The sequence below is a fragment of the Gracilinanus agilis genome, chromosome 5 (genome assembly GCF_016433145.1).
Source record: "Gracilinanus agilis isolate LMUSP501 chromosome 5, AgileGrace, whole genome shotgun sequence".
In the NCBI taxonomy this organism is placed as follows: Eukaryota; Metazoa; Chordata; class Mammalia; order Didelphimorphia; family Didelphidae; genus Gracilinanus; species Gracilinanus agilis.
In genome coordinates, this window is record NC_058134.1 from 273,664,145 (window position 1) to 273,686,193 (window position 22,049).

The 22,049-nt window shown below is 39.0% G+C and overlaps 1 protein-coding gene across 2 annotated transcripts in view; it reads right to left on the minus strand.

Moving 5' to 3' along the window:
• The window catches only part of SRGAP1 (SLIT-ROBO Rho GTPase activating protein 1), a 354,516-nt gene that overhangs the window by 65,829 nt on the left and 266,638 nt on the right, over positions 1-22,049 (minus strand). Inside the window, exons 9-12 of one of the 2 annotated variants that reach the window (XM_044678455.1) lie at positions 18,577-18,774; positions 18,354-18,438; positions 7,958-7,985; positions 2,190-2,223 (exon numbers count right to left, since the gene is read on the minus strand). In XM_044678455.1, coding sequence (XP_044534390.1) covers positions 2,190-2,223; positions 7,958-7,985; positions 18,354-18,438; positions 18,577-18,774 — 345 coding nt within the window. Of the gene's footprint in view, positions 1-2,189; positions 2,224-2,794; positions 2,898-7,957; positions 7,986-18,353; positions 18,439-18,576; positions 18,775-22,049 lie in introns of both variants that reach the window. The other variant, XM_044678454.1, reaches the window with a different exon arrangement.

Below are 22,049 nucleotides of genomic sequence, written 5' to 3' on the forward strand. Positions count from 1 at the left end.
ATATTATTAGTTTGCACATTCAATGTACTTAATGCTTAAAAAAAAAAAAAGAGCGAACCAAAGGTGATCAAAAGAAAAATGTTTGCATTAAGAAAGTTCCAAAGAGGCTACATTATTTTTTCACAGGATTCCTAAAATATGTACGCTTTCCCTCTCTATTTAGGCAGTTTATTGCTTATCATGAATTTTGTAAATGATAAGAATTTAAACTCAGGCTTTAAAAGATAATATTTTATGAGCAGTAAGAATTTGGGAAGTGCTTCTACAGACCACCAAGCAGCTTTGTGAATGTGAACAATTCTCTTTGTGCTTTGGTTTCTCCAAATGTACAATGGGAAAAATAATTTGGCTCCTACTATTTCACAGTCATCATATGGGAAAATAAAATAAATGTAGATCTGCCATATTTAATCTAGTAAAGAGTGCTTGTCTTTGACACTGATGAGCTCAATGACTATAGACAAGTGACTTAACCTTTCTGGGCTCCAGTTCCCCATCTGTAAAATGGGTATATAAACACCCCAAATGTCCATCTCACAAGGCTGCTAGGGGGGAATCAACTGAAAATGTATGTAAAGCACTTTGCAGGCATTAATGTTCTATACAAATGCCAGTTACTGTTTATCTGGCATTACTTGGGAACTGGCCGGCTGTACTGACATAAGTATTCTGGACAAGTGAAGCTTAACCCTTCAATTGTGAACTATATACTTAACAAGAATGTTTTTGATGGAAATCTTCCTAAATTATATCTAATGTTTCTCTGTTATAAACAGTGGACACTGGGGACAATCTAACGTTTTCTTGACTTAGGGTTATTAGAAAGCTTATTCTTTACTCTATAGGAATATAAATCAGTTTTATGTCCTCTTTGGAGTTTATTGTGCCTGTCTAGAAAAAACAATCTTCCCTCTAGCTTTCCCAGTTTGAAGCTTCTAATCTGCTTCTAATCTCCCTTTAGAAGGGAGAAATAAAATAATCAAATTTGTTAATTCCATTAAGTGTTAAAAAGTAAAAAATTGAAAGTCTGGTGTAAGTACAGAAAATTTATGAATTTTGAAGACATTCATGGGCCTTTTTTTTTTTAATATCTTTTTTTTTTTAACCCTTAACTTCGGTGTATTGTCTCATAGGTGAAAGAGTGGTAAGGGTGGGCAATGGGGGTCAAGTGACTTGCCCAGGGTCACACAGCTGGGAAGTGGCTGAGGCCAGGTTTGAACCTAGGACCTCCTGTCTCTAGGCCTGACTCTCACTCCACTGAGCTACCCAGCTGCCCCCCCCCTTTTTTTTTTAAAGAAATTTAGGGGCAAGGCTGCCACAAGTCCAGATAAAAGGGATAATATAATTATGGAATAAATGCAATTTATGCAATATATGCAATAAATAATGAAATAAGATTTCATTAATAATAAAATGGCTGTGGGTTTAAGAGATGAAGACATGAGTCTCCATGAAATACTCCCTTCCCAGCTGATAACATATTTCAGAGAGTTAAGGAGAAAGAGAGTCTTTTTCTTTCACAATGAATCAGCCAAAGCCCTAACAGAGAGTTCCTAAGTTCATCCATTAATTGGTAGCAAAGTCTTTAAGGCTCATAGGATTTTTGAGCGGAAATAGAGAGTGCTTTGGAGAGTACCCCTTAATTTTGCAGATGAAGAAACTGAGGCTCAGAGAGAAAAAAAAACCTGATTAAATCATGGTTCAAAGGAAATAACTGACCCAGGATTTCAAATCTATTTTCTTTTTCTCTACAGTAAATTGTAGATCAAACATAAAATGGACCCATTATCTAAAGACTGAATTCTATGAGCAGTTGCATCACCTTACCAAAAATTCTGATTTCCAGTTTAAGATCTATTTTCTAAATGGATATTGTAGAGTAATGGAGCTTTGGGAATATGCTCCATGTAATTAGATAACTACTTAATAGAAAAATTGGAGATTTCTGTGTACCAGAGTTTTAAATTCCATAGTTCCATTCTAAAGGAAAATGTCTGGGTGAATCAATAGACTCTCTGAAGGCAAACATTTCTCTTTTAATGTATTAGAGACCTCATTAAAGCCAAGCATGACTTCGACCTGAAAGTGATACAGAGAGCAACAGAGAGAGAGAGAGAGAGAGAGAGAGAGAGAGAGAGAGAGAGAGAGAGAGAGAGAGAGCCTGCCCTCTTTTCCCACTAACACTATACCTGATGTCTCGTGTGCGAGTTCCTTCGTCCTCGGCTAGAAGCATTATTAGAAATTCAGGATGAAAAGGAGATAGAAAGTAAATACAGCAGAGATTCAAGATACAGACTATCAGGTCTCACAATTTCACCCAATATAATGAATTCCTCAAGTCATGGGAAATCCAAGCAATTTTTGGGGGGGTTCCCTTGCCACCCCTGCTCCTTGCCATGAGGCTATCATTTATTCTGCATCACTCATTTTGCAAGGAAGAAAAATACTGTATAATCAAATTCTTGTAAAAGATAATATAGCCTCTATTTGCCATCAATTACATAGGTCTGAAAAACAACAGCAACAAGAAAAATTCTCAATGCTGGGCTGCCTGGTATATACCAAACCAAAGGAACAGCACCCAGGAGTAACCCCCTCCTCCAAGGGAACTCAATCCAAATATCAAATTCTCTTCTTTCCCCTCTGACTTCAGGAAATATTATATTGCTCTTCTGGAAAAGCAAAGAGCCCCAGGAGAGACTTGTATATAATGATCTGCCTCCTTTTATAAGAGGTTTCGACCATTATAGTAATAAGTGTGGAGATCAGCCACCCAAATGGCTTGTGCCAGTACCTTGACGAATGTTTCCAAATCCCCATTAAACAACTTAGCATTATACTGTGATCGGGGTCTGGGCTTCCTGTGTTTCTGGGGCTTAGGGGGAACATTTGGAGGCCTAAGGGAAGGGAATATAATTACTGAGTAGAGAAAAAAAAATCAAACAATAAATGAAACACCCAAAGATCATGTCAAAATTACACATAGAAGGCATCTTGGTTAAGCATTCACCACTGCCCACCCACAGAAGAAGCCCATTGTGTCTTCTCGGCTTTCATTCCCTCCCTTCACCATGGACTTTATTCATTAATAAGGCAATCCACTGAAGCAGACTTCTGACATCCCCTACATTTTGTAGCTAGAATCACGGACCGTCTAAGTTGCATCCACTGGTTATCAGAACCCACGTGGTAAGAAATCATAGTCCTACTAAAATAACAAAATAATGAACTGTGGGGAACTTTACAAATTTAAACAAAATGATTTATGGGGCTAATCTAGCACTCTTATCAGTGTTTAATAATAAAAAAACCTCGGGAGGATGCTGGGATTTTTATCTTGGGTACCAGTTGCTATGGCTAAATTACAAATACAAAATTGGGGGATTCAAAAACCTCCCTTCCCTGGCCCCCATTCCCATATTTGTGCTGTATCCAGTTATTAGAATGTAAGTTCCTTGAAGGAAGGGAGAGATGGACTCACTTTTGTATTTATATCTTCCGTGCAAATGTGGGGTGCTGAAAACTCCTTAAATTGAAGATCTACTCCCATATTTTCATGGGGAAATAAGCTCATGCAACAATATTATTTCTTTCAAGTAAGTCACACTACTTGAAATGTGTTTTTCATTGGACAGTTATAATATGCTCGATATATATATATATGTACATATATATATACACACACATATATATATTCCATCTGAGTGAGTCTGCACCACTAATTATATATTCATCAATCTATCTACCCCAAATCATTGACTTAAGAGGCAGAAAGGAATTTAGCCCAAACACTAATTTTGTAGATGAGTAAATTGAGACCCTGTGATGTCTTATCCACGGACAGTCCTAGAGTGGTGGTAGAGCCAGAATTAGTATCTAGACAAGCCTTTTAACTAAAAATTCAGTATTTTTATCACAGAGCTGTAAAAGTTTTACCCTACATACAGTGCAAATTTGTTTCCTGCTTGAGTTCTTTTGACCTATTTTATTGTGCAAAAGCACAGACTGCACCATGGGAGCTTCCTTCTCCTTTTCCTATACATATTTAATTACTTTTATTAGATTGTGTTATTTATTATTTCTCCACATATATTAAAACCTTTACCTTCCATCTTAGAATCAATATTGTGTGTTGGTTCCAAGTTAGAAGAGAAGCAAGGGCTAGGCAACGGTGAGGTTAAGTGACTCGCTCAGGGTCACACAGCCAGGAAGTATCTGAGGCCAGGTTTGAACCCAAAACCTCCTGGGAGGGCTCTGGATCTAGCTCTCAATCCACTAAGCCACCCAGCTGTCCCTCAATATATGCATTTTTGATACCACACTGATTTACTTAACATACACCACTGGAGAGATCTCTTTAGCCTATCTCCCATGGCAAATATCATAAGGAAAATAGATTTTAAATTGGAAGGGGCCATCTAGTCCAACCCCTTCATTTTACAGATGAGAAAATTCAAGGACCAGAGAATTAAGCAAAGTTAGGACTCAAACAAAAGTTTGTCTTCCATAATGGGGACTGGAAAGGGGAGCCCAAATTAATGTGGTTTTTTTTTTTTTGATTGTGCTAAGTAGAAAGACACAAGAGAAGGGTCCTAAAACATTTGGCTGGCATTCATTTCCAGTTACTATGGATGTAAAGGGTTTTATGGTACTTGAAAAGGGAAAATGTGTCCTTGAATAAGGTATAACAGAAACAATTATGGCACAGGAAATGTTTTAAAGCTAAATCTTTTGGAAAATGTACTTATTTAATTGATAAAAGAGATGACAAATTCAGAAGCTTCCATAGAAGAGCTACTAATGAATTCACATCTGGTGAGAAACCTGGCTACCTATGTAGAATAAGAAAGCAAAAATCAAGAATTGGTTCTTTTTCTCGATCTTGAAAGTGAACAAGTTTGACCCCCAAGGAGAGAAGCCAACAGATGATGGTTTCATGGGCAGTCTGGTTTTCAGTCTCCTAGCATATTTGAAGAACTCTTCTGTAGAAATGTTCACCTGACCAGTGGGGTGGAAGGACTTGAACCCCATGGCTTGCAGGCAAATCTGTGCCTTTGCAATTATCAACAGAAGAAAATGGGAAGGACAATGGAAAGCCTTGTGGCATAGTATCAGACTCATAGCTAGGCAGGCTGGGATTTTCTGTAGTAACTGCAATTACTGGGTTAGTTTTGCAGTCTTAATTAGGTAGTGAGAAAAGGTATGTGGACTACTGAATAGGAAAGGCCCCAGGAGGCAGAGAACAACTCAACTGCTGCCCAGTGGGTTCTCTGAAGAGTAAAAATATGATCACGGGTGGCAGCTAGCTACTTCAGTCACTTTCGACAGATTGAAAAGCTTCCCGTCCATTAAAGCCCATGCCAATGAAATAGCCTTTAAAATTAGGGTTTTTGGAAGGTCATTGATTAATGGGAAAACGTAATTGGGAGCCAGTTCAAGCTAGAACATCACTTACATATCTGTGGGCAATGTAAGTGTCAGAACATGGTCAATGCTTCTGCCTCAGAAAAGGTGAAGACTATTAGAAACAGGTCATTGGCACGCAGTCTCGAATGATCCCTAATTGTTCCTTTACTCAAGGTCTGACAATGGCTTCATTAAAAGAAGTTGTTATTGGAAATTAACTTTAATTAATTAACTCAATAAATTTAATTAATTAAGTGGGCTAATGTTCTAGTGGTAGCCCAACAAAGGAAATTTTAGATTAGTGGTTCCCAAACTTTTTTGGCCTACTGTCCCCTTTCCAGAAAAAAATATTACTTAGCCCCCTGGAAATTAATTTTTCTTAAATTTTAATAGCAATTAGTAGGGGAAGATAAATGCACCTGTGGCCATCACTGCTCCTCTGGATTGCTGCAGCATCCACCAGGGGGCGGTGGCGCCCACTTTGGGAATCACCGTTTTAGATGAAAATGGAATGTCTTATGTTCTACTCAGGAAAGGAGAGGAAAAGCTGTCATCAAAGAATTTTTTCTGGAGTAGGGACAAGATGGTGGCCTATTTATTGGGGAATGGTAAAGAAATTGTGATCCATGGACAAAAATGGAATATTCTTATGGCAATGCTGAATATGAGGAACTCAGGGAAATTCTGGAACACTTGATACCATGCTGAGTAAGATGAACCAGGAGAAACACACATGCAAAGACTACAGTAACATAAATAAAACAACAGCAAAAGGCAGCTAAGCTCAGGTTACCAGCGATGACCAGTCTTTGTCCTACAGGACACATAATGGAATATGTTTCCTTAGATCTTGGTACAGAGGTGGGGACCTATGGGCACAGAATGTATTCTGCCAGATGCATTTGTTTTATTGCTTGGCTTCTCTTAATTGTGTTTCTTTGTTATGAAAGAAGGATAAGTGTAATATTGAGAAATGATTGGTATATAAATCAAAACTGCTACTGCCAATTGACTGCCACAGAATTTAAAGCTTAGCATTATTTTCTCTGTCTAGTCAGTTCATCAAAAAAAAAAAGTGATGGGTTCACTCTCAAATAAGAACATTATAAAAGGTCTGAAAACCATCTGGCCAATTTTGGTAAAGGACAGACATAGCAATTTCCTCAATATACCTCTCAGCCCAAAGAAAACTTGGCTTTCCATTGTAAAATCTTTCTAATGCTGATTAGAATTGCTCCCACTGCTGTTCTATCAGAAGTTAAAGAGAAAAAAAAAACTTCCTCAATTTTTCTAATCTGAATTGGAATCTGCTTAACCAATCATTTCACTGATCACTTACAGTTGTGACTCTGAAGTCTTTTCATAACAGCAGAACGATAGCTATCTGAAAGGGTTAAATTAAAGTTGAAGAATTGGTTTTTGAAGGGGCATAAGATTACCCCAATTGGGTCATTTGGCAAGTACACAAGGACAAGATGGGACAAAATATGCCGCGATAGCACTTCACATGCAGAGAGACCCGGGGTTATTATCGAACTTTAGTTTTATATAAGTGTAAAAGAATATTCCAAAAAGCTAACATTATCTTAGGCTGCTTGGTATCTGTTCTGAGTAGGTCCTACCTAGAGTATTCTAGTTCTGGTGCCATATTTTAGAAGGACATTAATAAACCAAAAGTATCTAGAGGAAGGTGACCAAAGCCAGTAAAGAACCTCAATATGAGAATAAGTTGAAGGAACTGGAAATATTTAACCTTTAATAAACATGAGGATTGGGAGTAAGGGAGCATGGAGGGAGGGGGTAGGATAGCTTTATCCAAGTGTTTGAAGGACTATCACTTGTAAGAGGAATTAGGCTTGTTCTACCCAAGCTCACAACCAGGAGAAATGTGACAAAGTCACAAAGAAGCACTGATAAGCCTGATATCAGGAAAAGCTTTCTAACCATTCAAGTTGTCCCAAAATGGAATACAGTGCCTCCAGACTGAATGGTTTCCCCCTTCTTTTCTCGAAATCATTTATCTTGCAGGGTAGAGAAGGAATTCTTATTCAGTTATGGGTTGGACTAGATGGCATCCTAGGTCTGTATCCATCCTGAGATGCTGTGATTCCTCTCTCACAAGGAAGTAAGAGAATAGTGAGGAGGAAAGTGACTATTTTTGCTTTTTTGGGGTGCTTTTTAGCAGAATAGATCATATAATAATGCTGTTAATGGAACGATCCAATCCTATAATTCTCTTTTGTCAGAATCTTTCTGGAGCCTCAAAGTGCTCTTGTTCAGACAATCCAAGAAATATTCACCTCAGGCTCCTGTTACCAAATTGCCTCACAAGAGTACTTTACCAACCCACTGGGAAGCCCTCAGAAATCCATAAAAGCAAATCTGGTTTAACTAGAAATCTGAATCTACCGTATTGGTCGATGCTTTGTCAAGCCAATGCTGGGTTTCACATACATTAGTAAAGCATTTCCATCTATGATGGTTTAGACTTTTCATTATGCCTCAACAAGGGGTAGGTTACATTATGAACAAGACTCAAGCGTTCTCCTACCTTGTGGTCATATATTCAGCTCTGTGACCTAAAGGGACACAAAGAAAATGGATTCAGTTGATGGAAACAGGTAATGAAGGTTATTTTCCATTTCTTTGTCACTTGCCCTGGCGATGCTTTTGTTTTTCTTTTTCTGTACCAAGTCTACAATTACTCACACACTAAGCTGATATTAATACTCTACTGGGAAACAAGAGGTTAACATAAACTTCGAAACACATTCCAAGGCAAATATTTCTAATAACCCCTGTGCATGTTAAAAAATTCTGTAGGCCAACTTGGCATCGTGCAAAACATCTTTAAAAAGTTAGACCAGCTTATGTTTTTAATCGAATTACACCAGCCATATGAGGCCTCCCAAAAGATTGCCTTTCTTTGATTTATATACTTCCTTCTATATACTTCTATATACAGAATATACATATAAAGATATGTATATATACAGAATACATATACATACATAAAAATATATAATATATACACATAAGAATATATACATATTTATATACAGTATATATACATATACACATAATTTATATATACAGAAGAATATATACATAAATATATTTATACATACAGACTATGTATACATATTTATATATACAAATATCTACACATACTGTATAACTATATTTATATATACTGTATATTTATATATGTCCTTCTGCTCAAACCTGTTGGGTATTAAAGAAAAAATGCCCTCCCAAGAGATTTGAAGGTAAATTCCTTGAGGATGGGCCAGTTTCCATTATGTGTCTTACTGTGGTGTATAGAGCAAATGCTTAATTGAATGGAAATGAATCTGAAGGTTCAAAACCGGATGTGGTCTCTTGGGATCTCAACTCTGTGCCTTCTTTCTGGGACCAAACAGAGGAAGGGAAACAATGCGACTCTCTGGCATTTTGGGGAGAGGGGAGGAAGGTCTGCTGTTTAGACTTCTATGCAGTAAGCCCTGTTTGATCCTATGCCAACCTATGGTTACGGGTAACAGAATGATAAAAAGCTACCAAAATGCAACCAGGATTGAAATGTCAATGTGTGGTTTTGCATGGATTATATTGAGGGGCAGAGCACAAAGATTCACTGGCCTGCCTTTGGATTTTTGTTGCAATATGCAGTTGGAAGCTTGGGACGTGGTTTGGTTTTATGATCACAAGGACGTTTTGGTTGTTGACACTAAGGCACGAGAGCGTTCAGTTATGCTGCTTCTACTAACAGATGAGCTAAAAACCTTCCTTTTGGGTTCCCTGTCACTTAAAATAATGGGTCCTTTTTTTAGAATTTTCTGACTCTTCGGTTTTGCTCTCCTGTGTGATTTGGTGTTTTTGTAGAGCTCCCACAATCTAAGCTAATTTTAAGTTTGCAAGGGTTTGAGGTTGCCACCTGCTCTGATATTTTAGGCTGGCTAGGAGAGTGTAAAGGGTGCTCTTCACACCCAATATACTCTAAAGCAACCCAAAGAGCAGCTTGGAAATAGGCCTGGTCCAAGAAGGTCACTTTATAGCCTTTAATCTCGCCAGGCCTGGAATGGTCACCCTTTTGGAATCTCTAGCTCCATCCCATGACATGAGACCTTCGCTGATTCCCATAGTTATCTGGGCTCTCCCCTCACCCTGATTATTCTAAAATTATGATATATATAGTTTGCATTTACCCACTTGTGTCCAAGTTATATCCTTATTATCCTACCAATCCCATGCCACTCTGTGAAGTTCCTGGAGCCAATTAAACTGAGCAATGCTAGGATTCTAACTTGATGGAGTTTTTTTTTTTTTTTGTATTTTTTGTTTTTTTTTTTTTTAATTTTAAACCCTTAACTTCTGTGTATTGACTTTATAGGTGGAAGATTGGTAAGGGTAGGCAATGGGGGTCAAGTGACTTGCCCAGGGTCACACAGCTGGGAAGTGTCTGAGGCCGGATTTGAACCTAGGACCTCCCGTCTCTAGGCCTGGCTCTCAATCCACTGAGCTACCCAGCTGCCCCCTTGATGGAGTTTTTAAACTACTCTGTCGTAGGTGATGAATGAATTCTACAAGGCCACTGGAGGACTTCCTAGCCCAGCATCCCCTCTTGTCTACTAAGCAGCTCATCAGCATTCAGAATCTCTGCCTCTGATGAGGAACAGCAAATCAATTATCTCTCAAATATTGCTCAAAGTCATATCTGGAATCACAGGATCTCAATTTGGAAGAGAACATGGCAATCAAAGGACTTAATCCCTTTATTTTAAGATGAGACTATCAAGGCCCACAGAAGTTATTTTACTAAGGACGCAGAGATGTTAAATGACAAAGTTGACATTAAAGACTAAGTCCTCTGATTTCAAATTCAGTGATTTTTTTCAATAGCTGCAGCCTCTAATGACTATTTTTTAAAGCCTTAAAAACCCTTACTTTCTATCTTAGTAACAACTCTGAGTCAGAAGAGTAAAACCTAGGAAAATGGTATTAAATAATTTGCCCACGGTCACACAACTAGGAAGTGTCTGAGGCTAGATTTGAACCCAGATCCTACTGATTTTAGGCTTCTCAATTCATTGAGCTACCTAGCTGCCCTGAATCCAATAACTATTAAAAAAAAACCAACACACACACACACACACACACACACACACACACACACACACACACACAACTTTACCTTCCATCTTAGAATTAACTCTGCATATTAGTTCCAAAGCAGAAGAGGGATAAGGGGTAGGCAATGGGGGTTAAGTGACTTGTCCAGGGTCACATAGCTAGGAAGTCTCTGAGGCCAGATTTGAACCCAACACCTCCCATCTGGCTCTCAATCCACTGAGGAGAGAAGAAGTCTTAATATTAGTAAGGTAGTAAGAACCTGTAGTGGTTCTTCCATCTCTTGTAGTGGTGGACTGGAATATTTACCATAATAGGCCTGGCATTCTGCCAATGGACATGTATGACCCAGAAATTCCTGATTGATCTCCATGATCAATACAGTTATGGAGAAGATGACTGGCAATGCAGGCAGGAGGAAGTAGGGCTTTATTATCCATTTAGAAATATGGCAGCCCTTGACTTGACTTGATGAGGAACAGACATCTATAGAAGCTCTTCAGGGTGTTTATGAGAGCTGAGCCTCATTCTTAACTTTTACAAATAAATTTTGGCAATATACAACATCAGGAAAAGCAGGATGACAGAGTATAGATGGAGCCAGCTTCAGAGTCTAGAGGTCCTGGCTTCAAGTCCTGCCTTTCACACGGCTGCTAAGACCCTGGCCAGGACACTTGATCTCTTGTCCCTATAGTGACTCTCTAAGAAAGCAAGTTGAAGGCAAGATGTCGACCAGAAGAGGTACAAGAGATTTCTTCATCCCTATTCCATTGAAATTATAGGTCTAGGGGCAGCCTGGGAGCACAGTGGTAGAGTGATGGGTCTGGAGTTCCAAAGGGTCTAGGATCAAATTCGGCCTCGGACACTTCCTAGCTTTGTGACCCTGGGCAAGTCATTTAACTGATATGAAGACAGAAAATAAGGGTTTTGAAAGAAAAATTAAAAGAAATTATAGGTCTAGTTCTATCCTATAGTGCCATTAAAAGCATAAATTCCTTTGAATATTGACTCATAAAGATAATTTGTAACATCCTGTTTCCAAGGTTCAAAATATAAAACTGAAACCCAATAGAAGTTCTAGCAGTCACAGAGCTAAAAGTGGATGGAGAAATAGTGAATTTGACAATTGTATTCCAGAGAAAAGGACTTCATAGGCCATTTTATAAACTTTCTCTTTTCCTTAAAAGGAGAAGCATCTAAAGGAGATACAGTTCTAGAGAAAGCAATTCTTCATATTCAAGTTTTCTTTGGAAAGTTGACTTACTCAAATGGCAATAGAAGATGGCAACCGAATAACCTACTTAATTTTGTTCTCAGAAGCCTTAGGCCATGGACTAGAAAGAGAGATATGGAATTAAGCTTCCAGTGTCAGACCTTGTACATTAAAGCAAAAAAATCTTGTACAGATCTCTTAAAGTCAGCCCCCTTAATGTCAAAGGAGCAAAATCCAAAACAAACAAACAAACAAACAAAAAACAACCAGCCCTGCTTTCAAATAAAGCAAAACAAAAAACTCAATCAAAATCTGAATCTAATTGGATGAGTTCACTGCCTAGTTTTTTAAAAGTCCAAAACCAATTCTTTATATGCACTGGTTCCAACTGTTGTATTCAATTTTATTTTCCTTATTAAAAAAAAACCCAATGCAAATCCCGTGTCATCAAAATACTACATTGTTGTTGTTGTTGAAGAATAACACTTTTTGGGGGCCTCTTGTATGCCAGCTCATTATCTAGGTTCTTCCTGTATTTGGGTGAGTAGAGCTAATGATTTTTCAATGCTTATTTCAACATTGTTGCCTTCACCTGGGAGAGCATCAAAATAAGTTTTGAAAAAGTGTAAGTCAGTCAATAAACATTTATTTTTAATTATTTTTTTAAACCCTTATCTTCTTAGAATTGATATTAAGCAACAATTCCAAGGCAGAGAAATTGGGGTTAAGTGACTTGCCTAAGACAGAAAGTTGAAAGTAAAGTATTGACCAGAAGAGACACAGGAGATTCCCCATCCCTATTCCACTGAAATTATAGGTCTAAGGGCAATTAGAGAGCACAGTGGCTAGAGTGACAAGTCTGGAGGGTCACCCAGCTAGGAGATGTCTGAGGTCAGATTTGAACCCTGGACCTCCCATCTCCAGGCCTGGCTTTCTATCTACTGAGCAATCTAGTTGCCCTGATAATTAACTAACTAGCCAGCTAATTTATATTTTTCTTTTAAAAAAACCTTACCTTCTGTCTTAGAAACAATACTGTATATTATTTCCAGAAGAACGATAAGGGTTAGGCAATTGGGGTCAAGTGACTTGCCCTGGATTACCCAGTTAGGAAGTGTCTGAGGTCAGATTTGAACCCAGGATGGACCAGGCCTGGATCTCTATCCACTGAGTGAACTATCTGTTCCAAGTAGCTTACTTTCTAATGGAGAGGACAACATATATAAATTGGCACATTCAAGATAAATACAGAATTGCTTAGAAGGCAACCTTGGAGGGAATGGTGCCAGCAGTTGGGGTAGTGGTGAGACCAAAAAAAGTCTCTTGGAAGAGGAAGTAATCCTTCAGCTGATTCTTAAGGGAAAGTAAGAATTCTAAGAGTAAGATATTGGGAAGGTGGGAATTCCAGGCATGGATAATGATGGCTAGTCCAAAAGGCACAGAGGAAGAAGATGGAGGGTTGTGTCAACAGGAGTGCATAGAAGTAGAATGGAAGAAGATTAAAAGGCAAGAAGGAACTAAGCTGTGAAGAAAACTATATATATATTTATATATATTTAATCTTGCAGGCAGGAGGGGTTTGGGTGTGTGTGTGATCATGGTCATGCTTTATAAAAACCACTTTGGCAACCACATGGAAGAAGGACTGGAATCCTAGTCCAGGAAAGAGGCTGACAAGGACTTGAGATTTTGGGTTAGGGTGGTGGCTATGTGCGTGGAGAGAAGGGGATATCCAAGAGATATGGAGAAAGAAATGAAGAGATTGGGCAACTGATGGGCTATGTGGGTAAAAGAGAAGAGCTGAAGTTTTGAACCGGGATGACTGGAAGGAGAATGTCCTTGAAAGTAAAAGAGCAAACTAGTTATTCTCAGCACTACAGTGATCCTTGACCATCTTAGAGTCTCCTGATGAGACATGCCCTTTGCCTTCAGAGAAAGAACTTATGGAGCCTGAATGCAAACGAAAGGGTACTTCATTTTACTTTCTTCTCATCTTTTGTGTGTGTGTGTGTGTGTGTGTGTGTGTGTGTGTGTGTGTGTGTGTGATCTCTTCCACAAAATGACTAATGTGAGAAAATGTTTTTCCTGATTGTACATATAAAATCTATATCAGATTGTTTACTGTCTCAGGGAGAGGAGGAGAGAATAAGGGATAAAAGGGAGAGAATTTGGAACTCAAAATGTAAAAAAAAAAGTTTAAAAATGTCTTTACATGTAATTGGGGGAAAAATATTAAAAAAAAAAGAATGTAAGTTCCTGGAGGGCAGACTTTGCTTATTTTGTATTTCAAGTTCTTGGCTGTGGCAGTGCTTAATAAATATTTTATACATTTTATTTAAAAAAAGTAATAGGGTCAAAAAGTAATGTAAAATGTAAGTAATATAAGTAAGTAAATAAGTAATGTAAAATATAAGATAAGCAAACCCATCTCTGGGATTATACTTTTCATTGTGTAAAATCCATTGCAAAAATCTTTAGGTGAAAAGCTACTTGTTTTACCATGGATGTAACTTTTGTAGTAATAGGTATAATATAATTTACATATATAATTTCTGTTGTGCCACTTCACACATTTGCAGCTCCTCTCCTGTGCCCTTGTATCATCCAGGTTCACTGATACCTTCTTTAGCCTACATAAAGGTATTATTAATTAGTGGTATTATTATCATTACAATTTTAATATAATTTTATATTATAATATACAATATTCTATATATATAATAATTTTAAATAAACCCTTACCTTCCATCTTAGAATCTTAGAATCAATACTGTGTATTCATTCCAAGGCAGAAGAGTGGTAAAGGCTAGGCAATGGGGGTTAAGTGACTTGCCCAGGGTCACCCAGCTGGGAAGTGTCTGAGGCCAGATTTGAATCCAGGACCTCCTGTCCAAGGCCTGGCTCTCAATTCACCGAGACACCCAGCTGCTCCTCCTGTTTATTAATTTTAAATGAGGGAGTACAATATAGGAATAGCCCACCATGCCAGTGGTCTTACCAGAGCTCTCTGGTGTATGCATGTCTAAAAGGCAATGCTATTCCCACTTGCCATCACAGGTATTCAGAGTGGACATGCAAACGTTGATGCTAGCTGAGGGTACAGTTTAGCTAAGGAATGAAATGGAATATTATTCAAATGGCAAAATGTGGAATGCACAGGCTACATACAGAGCTCAGGGCACAAACCCTCACCTTGTCTCTGCTCTCTCTCTCAGGCACAGCCCCTCCCCCCCCCCCCCCCCCGTGACATCCATGGATTCGTATCATTTATTGAGTGAAGCCAAAGAAGAAACTAAATCAAGGGCTCTCCTATGGAGTCATCTAACTCCGCCATCTTGTAAACCATTCGAACCCAGCGCCTCTTGTCTGCATGGCTCTGGATTTACTACCGTATTCCTTGGATCAGTCCTCTGGGCACTTTGTCACCCACTGCCTCGGACCCTTAGTTTAATGTTTCATATGCATACCACTTGTGTCCTTAATTAGGTCTTAAATGCCCTGAAGCTATGGGCTAGGTGCTATTTATAGTCTTTGTACAGCTCCCAAAAAATGAATGAATGCATAAAATAATGACTAAAAAGTCTTCCCAGGGCTCATAGGACCTCAGGGGTAAACAAAGTCTAAACCACACAATCTGGAATACAAATCTCCTTTGCAAGGGCCTCCTCCTGGCCCATGAAACAGAGCCACCATAGCTGCTCTCCAGGGCTCCATGTTCCTCCCTCCCTCCCCAAAGAGAAGGGGAAATGGACCTGGGCACCAGCTCTTAGATAAAGACGCAGCTGTGTGTGCCTGAAGTCACATTCACGTTAGACCAGTCGGTTTTCTTTTTGTGGGCCAGAGGGGTGGCCTGCATTGGGTGTTCTCCCGATATCTTAAACCAAGAACAGACCTCCTATTGTGTGGAGGGGATCCGGTCCCTCATGCAGAAGAGAAATGGCCCCGTGGGGACTCGGCACCCTTGGCCACAACGGCTCAGAGGGAACTTGCTGCTTCTAGATAAAGAGACGACCAGCTTGGACTTCACCATTTACTACGTGTCTGCACCCTGAGGATGTAATCTAGGATGGAGATCAACAGCTGACCAGAATATGCAGGATTCAATGAAGGCTTATTAAAATAAGATTCAGAGGTATTCTATTGGGAAGATGGAGACTCCACTCTAGACAGTGAATCACTGCTATAAAAACTCTACGAACGTGACCTCGAGTGTCTTAACTCATGCAGTCTTTGGTGCCAAGAATGAATTCACAGAGCAAAACCTCACAGAGTGCCATTTGCAAAGTGACATCACACCCTGCAGGAAGGATGCAGAATGTCCACTAAGGATAAATGATGCCCTTGTGCTCAGCGATGACCTTAGGGGATGCTGCTCTAGTGGGCATTCTGGGAGAGAGACACACACACACAGAGTGAGTGTGTGTGAAAGAGAGTGAGTGTGTGAGTGTGTGTGTATGTTTATATGTATGAAAGAGAAAGTGTGTGTTTTCCTGTGTGTGTTTATGTGTGAAAGAGAAAGAGTATGTGTGAAAAAGAGTGTGAGAGTATGTGTGTGATAGTGAGTGAAAAAGAGTGTGTTTGTGTGTGTGAAAGAGAGAAAGAGTGTGTGTGAGAATGTGTTTATGTGTATATGTCAAAGAGAAAGAGTGGGTGTGTGTTTATGTGTGAAAGAGTGAGTGTGTTTGTGTGTGAGTATGTGAGAATGTATGTTTATATGTGTGAAAGAGAGAAAGTATGTGAAAAAGTGTGTATGTGTGAGAGTGAGTGTGTGTGAAAAAGAGAGTGTGTGTGAAAGAGAGAATGTGTGTGTGTGTGTGTGTGTGTGTGTGTGTGTGTGTGTGAGAGAGAGAGAGAGAGACAGACAGACAGACAGACAGACAGACAGACACAGAGACAAAGATTTGTTTCAAGTCTCAAGCTAAGAAAGCTGGGTAAAGACACGTGTGCAAAGCCAAGTTTTCCAAAAACTTGTCACTTTGAGTTTTTCTTCCCTCTTTAGGCAAAGATTTTTCTCTTACATTTTAGAAGCATAATTGGCCAGTCGGTCAGAAAACAATGATTAAGTGACTACTATGGGGCTGTGGAGACAAAACCAGAAATTGCCCTTGTCCACAAGGAACTTACTACATATGTTTGGGGGAGACGACACATATGTAGGCAAATAGTTGGTTGGAGTTGGGGTCAGGAAGACGTGTTTAAATCCAGTCCTAAGACATTTCCTAGCTATGTGACCCTGGGTAAGTTAAGTGACTTGTTTAACCTATTTGCCTCAGTTTCCTCATCTGTAAAATGGAGATGATAATAATAGTACAAACCTTCCAGGGTTGAGTAAGGATCAAATTTGATAATATTTGTAAAGTGCTTGGCAAACCTTAAGTGCTACAAAAATACTAGCTATTATTATTGTGGTAGTCAAAATATTATTATGTTAGTATATATGAAATAAATATTAGGTAAATTTTTTGCATGGATGGTACCAGAACCAGGGGAAAGGGAGATGGATAAAGAAAGCCTTAATGTATAGCAGGAATTCTTAACTTTTTTTTTAATGTCATAGATCCCTTTGGCAGCCTAGGGATGACTATGGATCCTTCAGAATAATTTTTGAAGATACCTGAAGGAAATGCTACATTTCAGTTGGAGGTCAGTTATAAAAGGAGGCATCTGGGGCTGAGTTCTGAAGACAATAAAGAATTCTAAGAGGCAGAGGTGAGTGAGGAAGGAGCAGATGCTAGTCATGGGAGAAAACCAGTTCAAAGGCATGGAGATAAAAGATAAAATAACAGGGTCAGAGGAATAGCAAGAAGGTGGACCACAGAGAAGGAAGTGCTGTAATACAGAATTAGATTGGAAAGGGAGTTTATATTTGATCCTAGGGGCACCGGGGAACTATTGGAGTTTATGGAGTAGGGGAGTGACAGAAGGAATGGCACTTACAAAAAAAATCACCTTGGCAGCCGAATCTGAGATGATGGATTGGAGAGGGCAGAGACTTGAGGCTAAGAGACCACTTAGAAGGCTACTGTGATAGTCCAGGTGAGGGATGATGACAATGTACTTAGAGAAAAGAGACCAGTAGCAGATACTGAGAAATAAGGTAGGAAATTTGTTTACTTTCTAGGAAAGGAGAAGAGAAGACATATATGTTCTTTTCACTTTCAATTAAATCTCAGGAAACCCTATAAAATGTAGATAAAAGAGAGCAAGGGGAAATGAACTCTGGGTCCAGGAAAGCAGTGATTTCCTTTTATATTTCTATTTTTTGTTTTCAATTATTTTTTATAAATAAACTAAGAAATTCTAACTGAATTAATCAAAACCCCCTTACCCCTGGAATAGTTTTTATTCCTAGTCAGGAGATGCTTATACAGAAACACATATGTATAGATTGATTACTATCAACACTCACACATTTACACAGCAGTTGAAGGGCTACCCCCGACTCATAAAAACCTTATAAAGTAGGTAGACAGTGCTAGGAATCATGACTTCCATTTAAGGCTCAGAGGAGTCTGGTATTTCCCCACCCCCCCCACCCCCGCGGGGCTAGGAAGCAGCAAATTCCAGACCACTTTCTCACCTCTGGGGATGTTTTTCTATCGCTTACCTTCTCCCAGTGTCCTTTGCAGCAAGTCATGTTTGGCTTGAAGCTTTGTAATGAGATTACTGCCTTCCAGGTATTCTCTGAATTTCTGTACGAGAGAAGGTTAATTTTCAAAAAAGAAAAAAAGAGAGAAAAAAATTTTTAACCCCAAAAGTCAACATTTTGCAATCAATGTCTTTGTGTTATCTCAAGTGGACACGATAGTTTAGGAAATGGAATGACGTACCATGAAGTAGAACTGCTCAGTTTCCTGCTGGTTGGCTCTTCTTTTAGCAATGCTGGGTTTACTCAAGTATGTTTCTGAGACGGTGGACTTCACGGATTCTGTGGATCGACTGTGCTGGAAGCATTCGGACACGTCATAATCCTCGATGGTGACCATGTCTTGTATTGTCTGTAAGGTGGCTTCGGTTGTTTTCTTCACCTGGGGACATAAATACATTTCCTTTATCTCCTAGGAAGGAAACATCAACCATGATAAAAGTGACCCGAGATGCCTTGCAATGGGGAAATGAGGAAATGACATGAGGAATTAGGGCAAACAGAAGTCAGATAATACTATGTTGGAGGTGTAGGCAATAAAACAGTGTGAATACTCTCTCTCCCAAATTTTATATTTATATATTTTCTTTTATATATATATTTATATGTGAGAAATATTAATTTCTCATCTATCTCTATTTAAGAAGAAAAGAGACTTCAGCTATCAGATGCTGGTAACCCACTACACTGGAGGCAGGGAGGGGGTCCAGTGGATAGAACCCTGGATCTGGAGTTAAGAAGACCTAAGTTTCCATCTTGTCTCAATGACTAATTAGCTATGTGTCCTTGGAAACTCACTATATTAATATATCAATGGAAGAAGGTCATCCTCTTTAGCTCCTTCACAATACATATGTGTTAACAACAGCTCCTCACATTGTATAATTCTTCTATATAAAACATATTCATTAAAGCAGTGGTTCCCAAACTTTTTTGGCCTACTGCCCCCTTTCCAGAAAAAATATTAATTATCCCCCTGGAAATTAAATTTTTTAAAATTTTAATAGCAATTAATAGGAAAGATAAATGCACCTGTGGCCATCACCACTTCCCTGAATCGCTGCAGCACGCACCAGGGGGCAGTAGCACCTACTTTGGGAATCTGCATTAAAGTATAAAAAGCAGTTACCTGACATTAACTGGAATGCACAGATGTCAATTCTTTACCAAATTCCTCTAATGCCCCATTTTACAAGCAAGTTGCCCCTCTTTTGGAATGCTATACTATCAGAGTTGTTGTTCATCCTTCATTTCCAAAGAAAGACCACTGACATCATGAGTATGTTGTCTTGGCTTGAGCATAAATTGGATTCAAGTGAGGTAAAGTTGTAAAAAATAACTGGCCTTATTTTCTCTTCCAAAGTCATCAAAGTCCAGGGCCAAGACAAAAGTCAAGACTGTCGGTGATGGCCTGGGATGTGATGGATGAGCTTGGTGTCTTTGATGCTCTAAGCCACCTTCATGGCCATTGGAATGAACGATAAGAGTATCCTATGTTATCAAAGTATAAACTTAGTCAAGTCCTACTAAGCTAGGAAGATGTCAAGGTTGGACCCAATGGAGGACTATGTGTCTCATGCTGATGGACAGCCTAGCTGAAGTCAGAAGCTCATCGCTGAATTGGCAACAAAGTGGTGTATTTTGGCTCTGAGAATTCTCCAAGGTCATTTATTTAGTCGCAGAGAGATTGTGATGCCCATTGGTGGAGAATGTGTTCTTCCCCTCCACTGCCCCCCATATAGATTCTTAAATACTTAAGTAGACTGTTTTGCATACACACAAAATGATATGATGGGATGATGTAATATAACGTAATATAATTGAGCTTTTCAGAAACCTTGGAACAGATGGTTTCTAAGCTACTTGAAAATTCTTATGCTTTTAAAATATTGGTTTTGAGAGGCAGTGATGGAGAGAGGAATCAATTCAGGAAATTTTGAGTTCAAATCCTGCCTTTGCCACTAATTAGCCATGGAACTATGGACAAATCATGAAATCTCTCTGAACCTTAGTTTTCTTTTCTGCAAAAAGGCAATAATACCAGGAGTACCTACTTTTATAAACCCTTTTCCTATTCTAAAAAGATGATCTGTGGAGGATTCACACACACACATATGTACATACAAACATATGCACTTATTTATATGCCTTGTTAGAAACAAATTTCTCACTTCCCCACGAGCCTAACTGGCCATGCTTGACTCTCTGAAGGCTGACTGATTTGGCCATTCAATCCAGAATTGCCCCGCTGAATCCAAGATGGAATAGAAATGAGGGATGGCTTGCCTTGAAGTGCAGAGAATGATTCCATGGGCTGTTCCCAATGAAGAAGCGCACCAAGCTTACAGATAAAAGCTGTATTTACAAGTCATAGAAGGAGGAAGAAAAGGTAGAGTTCATGGAGCACTCTTGGCAACTCCTCATGATTGGTGAAAATGAGAAGCCTTGATTTTGTGGTGGGAGACACGAAAGTCTCAAGAAGGAAGACATCAGGATTTCCCAAGAAGTGCCCTAATTAACTCTCTAAGGCTTGTCTTCTTAACTTTTTTTTTTTTGGTCATTGTCCCTTCTGTCAGTCTAGTAAAGCGCATGGATCCTTCCTCAGAATAGTGATTTCCAATGCATAAAATAAACATAAGGCATTACCATAAGAAAATTGATTACACTGAAGTAGGCAATATATATATTCTTCTCTACAAGTTCACAGAGCCCAGATTAAGTATGCCTGTTCTCTGACTATATATATTGCTGAGAAGATGCTGATCTGCATTGGGAGAGGGAATTTTCTCACCTGGGAATTTCTGATCCCAATGAAATCACTGAGCCTGTCCCCCATCCTCTATTTTTAACAACTAAATAACCACAAAAAATTCAAGTTTATAAATCAGCGAGTTTGCATCTTGGGAAAAGCATATGTTTTATAGTTCAGATCATATGGTAGAAACAGTTGTTTGAAAGGTTGAATCTGCAAGTCTAAAAGTTCTGAACAAGCAATAAACATCCTAACATGACAAATTCATTATTCATTACTTTATCCAAACATTTCCTCAGCTTTTATTTTTAGCCTTTACTACTCTTTGGGGTTAATAAATTCCATAAATTTGCTAAGATAATTCCCATTTCCTTTCGTTTTTGCCCTGCCATTCCTCTCAAGGTCTTTGGAATTCAAATAACTTAGGGTCTGATGAAAAAAGAGTGCGTTCATCCTATCGAGAACATAAATTATTTTATAAATCGGGATGATCGATCGACCCTTCGTCTTCTCTCTTCCCAGAATGGAGTGCTCTAATTTATTCTAGTGGGCTGGACTAGAATACCTTCAGTGGAATAAGGTGTCCCGGGGAATGGAGTGACGAAGAACAGCCTAAAAATAGCGACAGCTGAAAGTACAAGGAAAGCTTCTGCCTCTGCTATAGCAGTGTGAAGCTAAAATTGCTTCCAAGCTTTTCCACTAGATTAAGATCAATCGATCTTTAGAGAGAACAGAGGCTGGGGCCAACATCAAATTACACCAGGCCACCCTCTCCAGGGAGACTTGATGATGAACCTTTTTGATGCAGGTGCCCATCCTTGCTCTGCAGAAGATGCCTCTGCACATCCCCTCCTTGTACTTAGACCCTGGATGGAGGTCATTAGCGTCTCCGTCTCCCCCTCAGC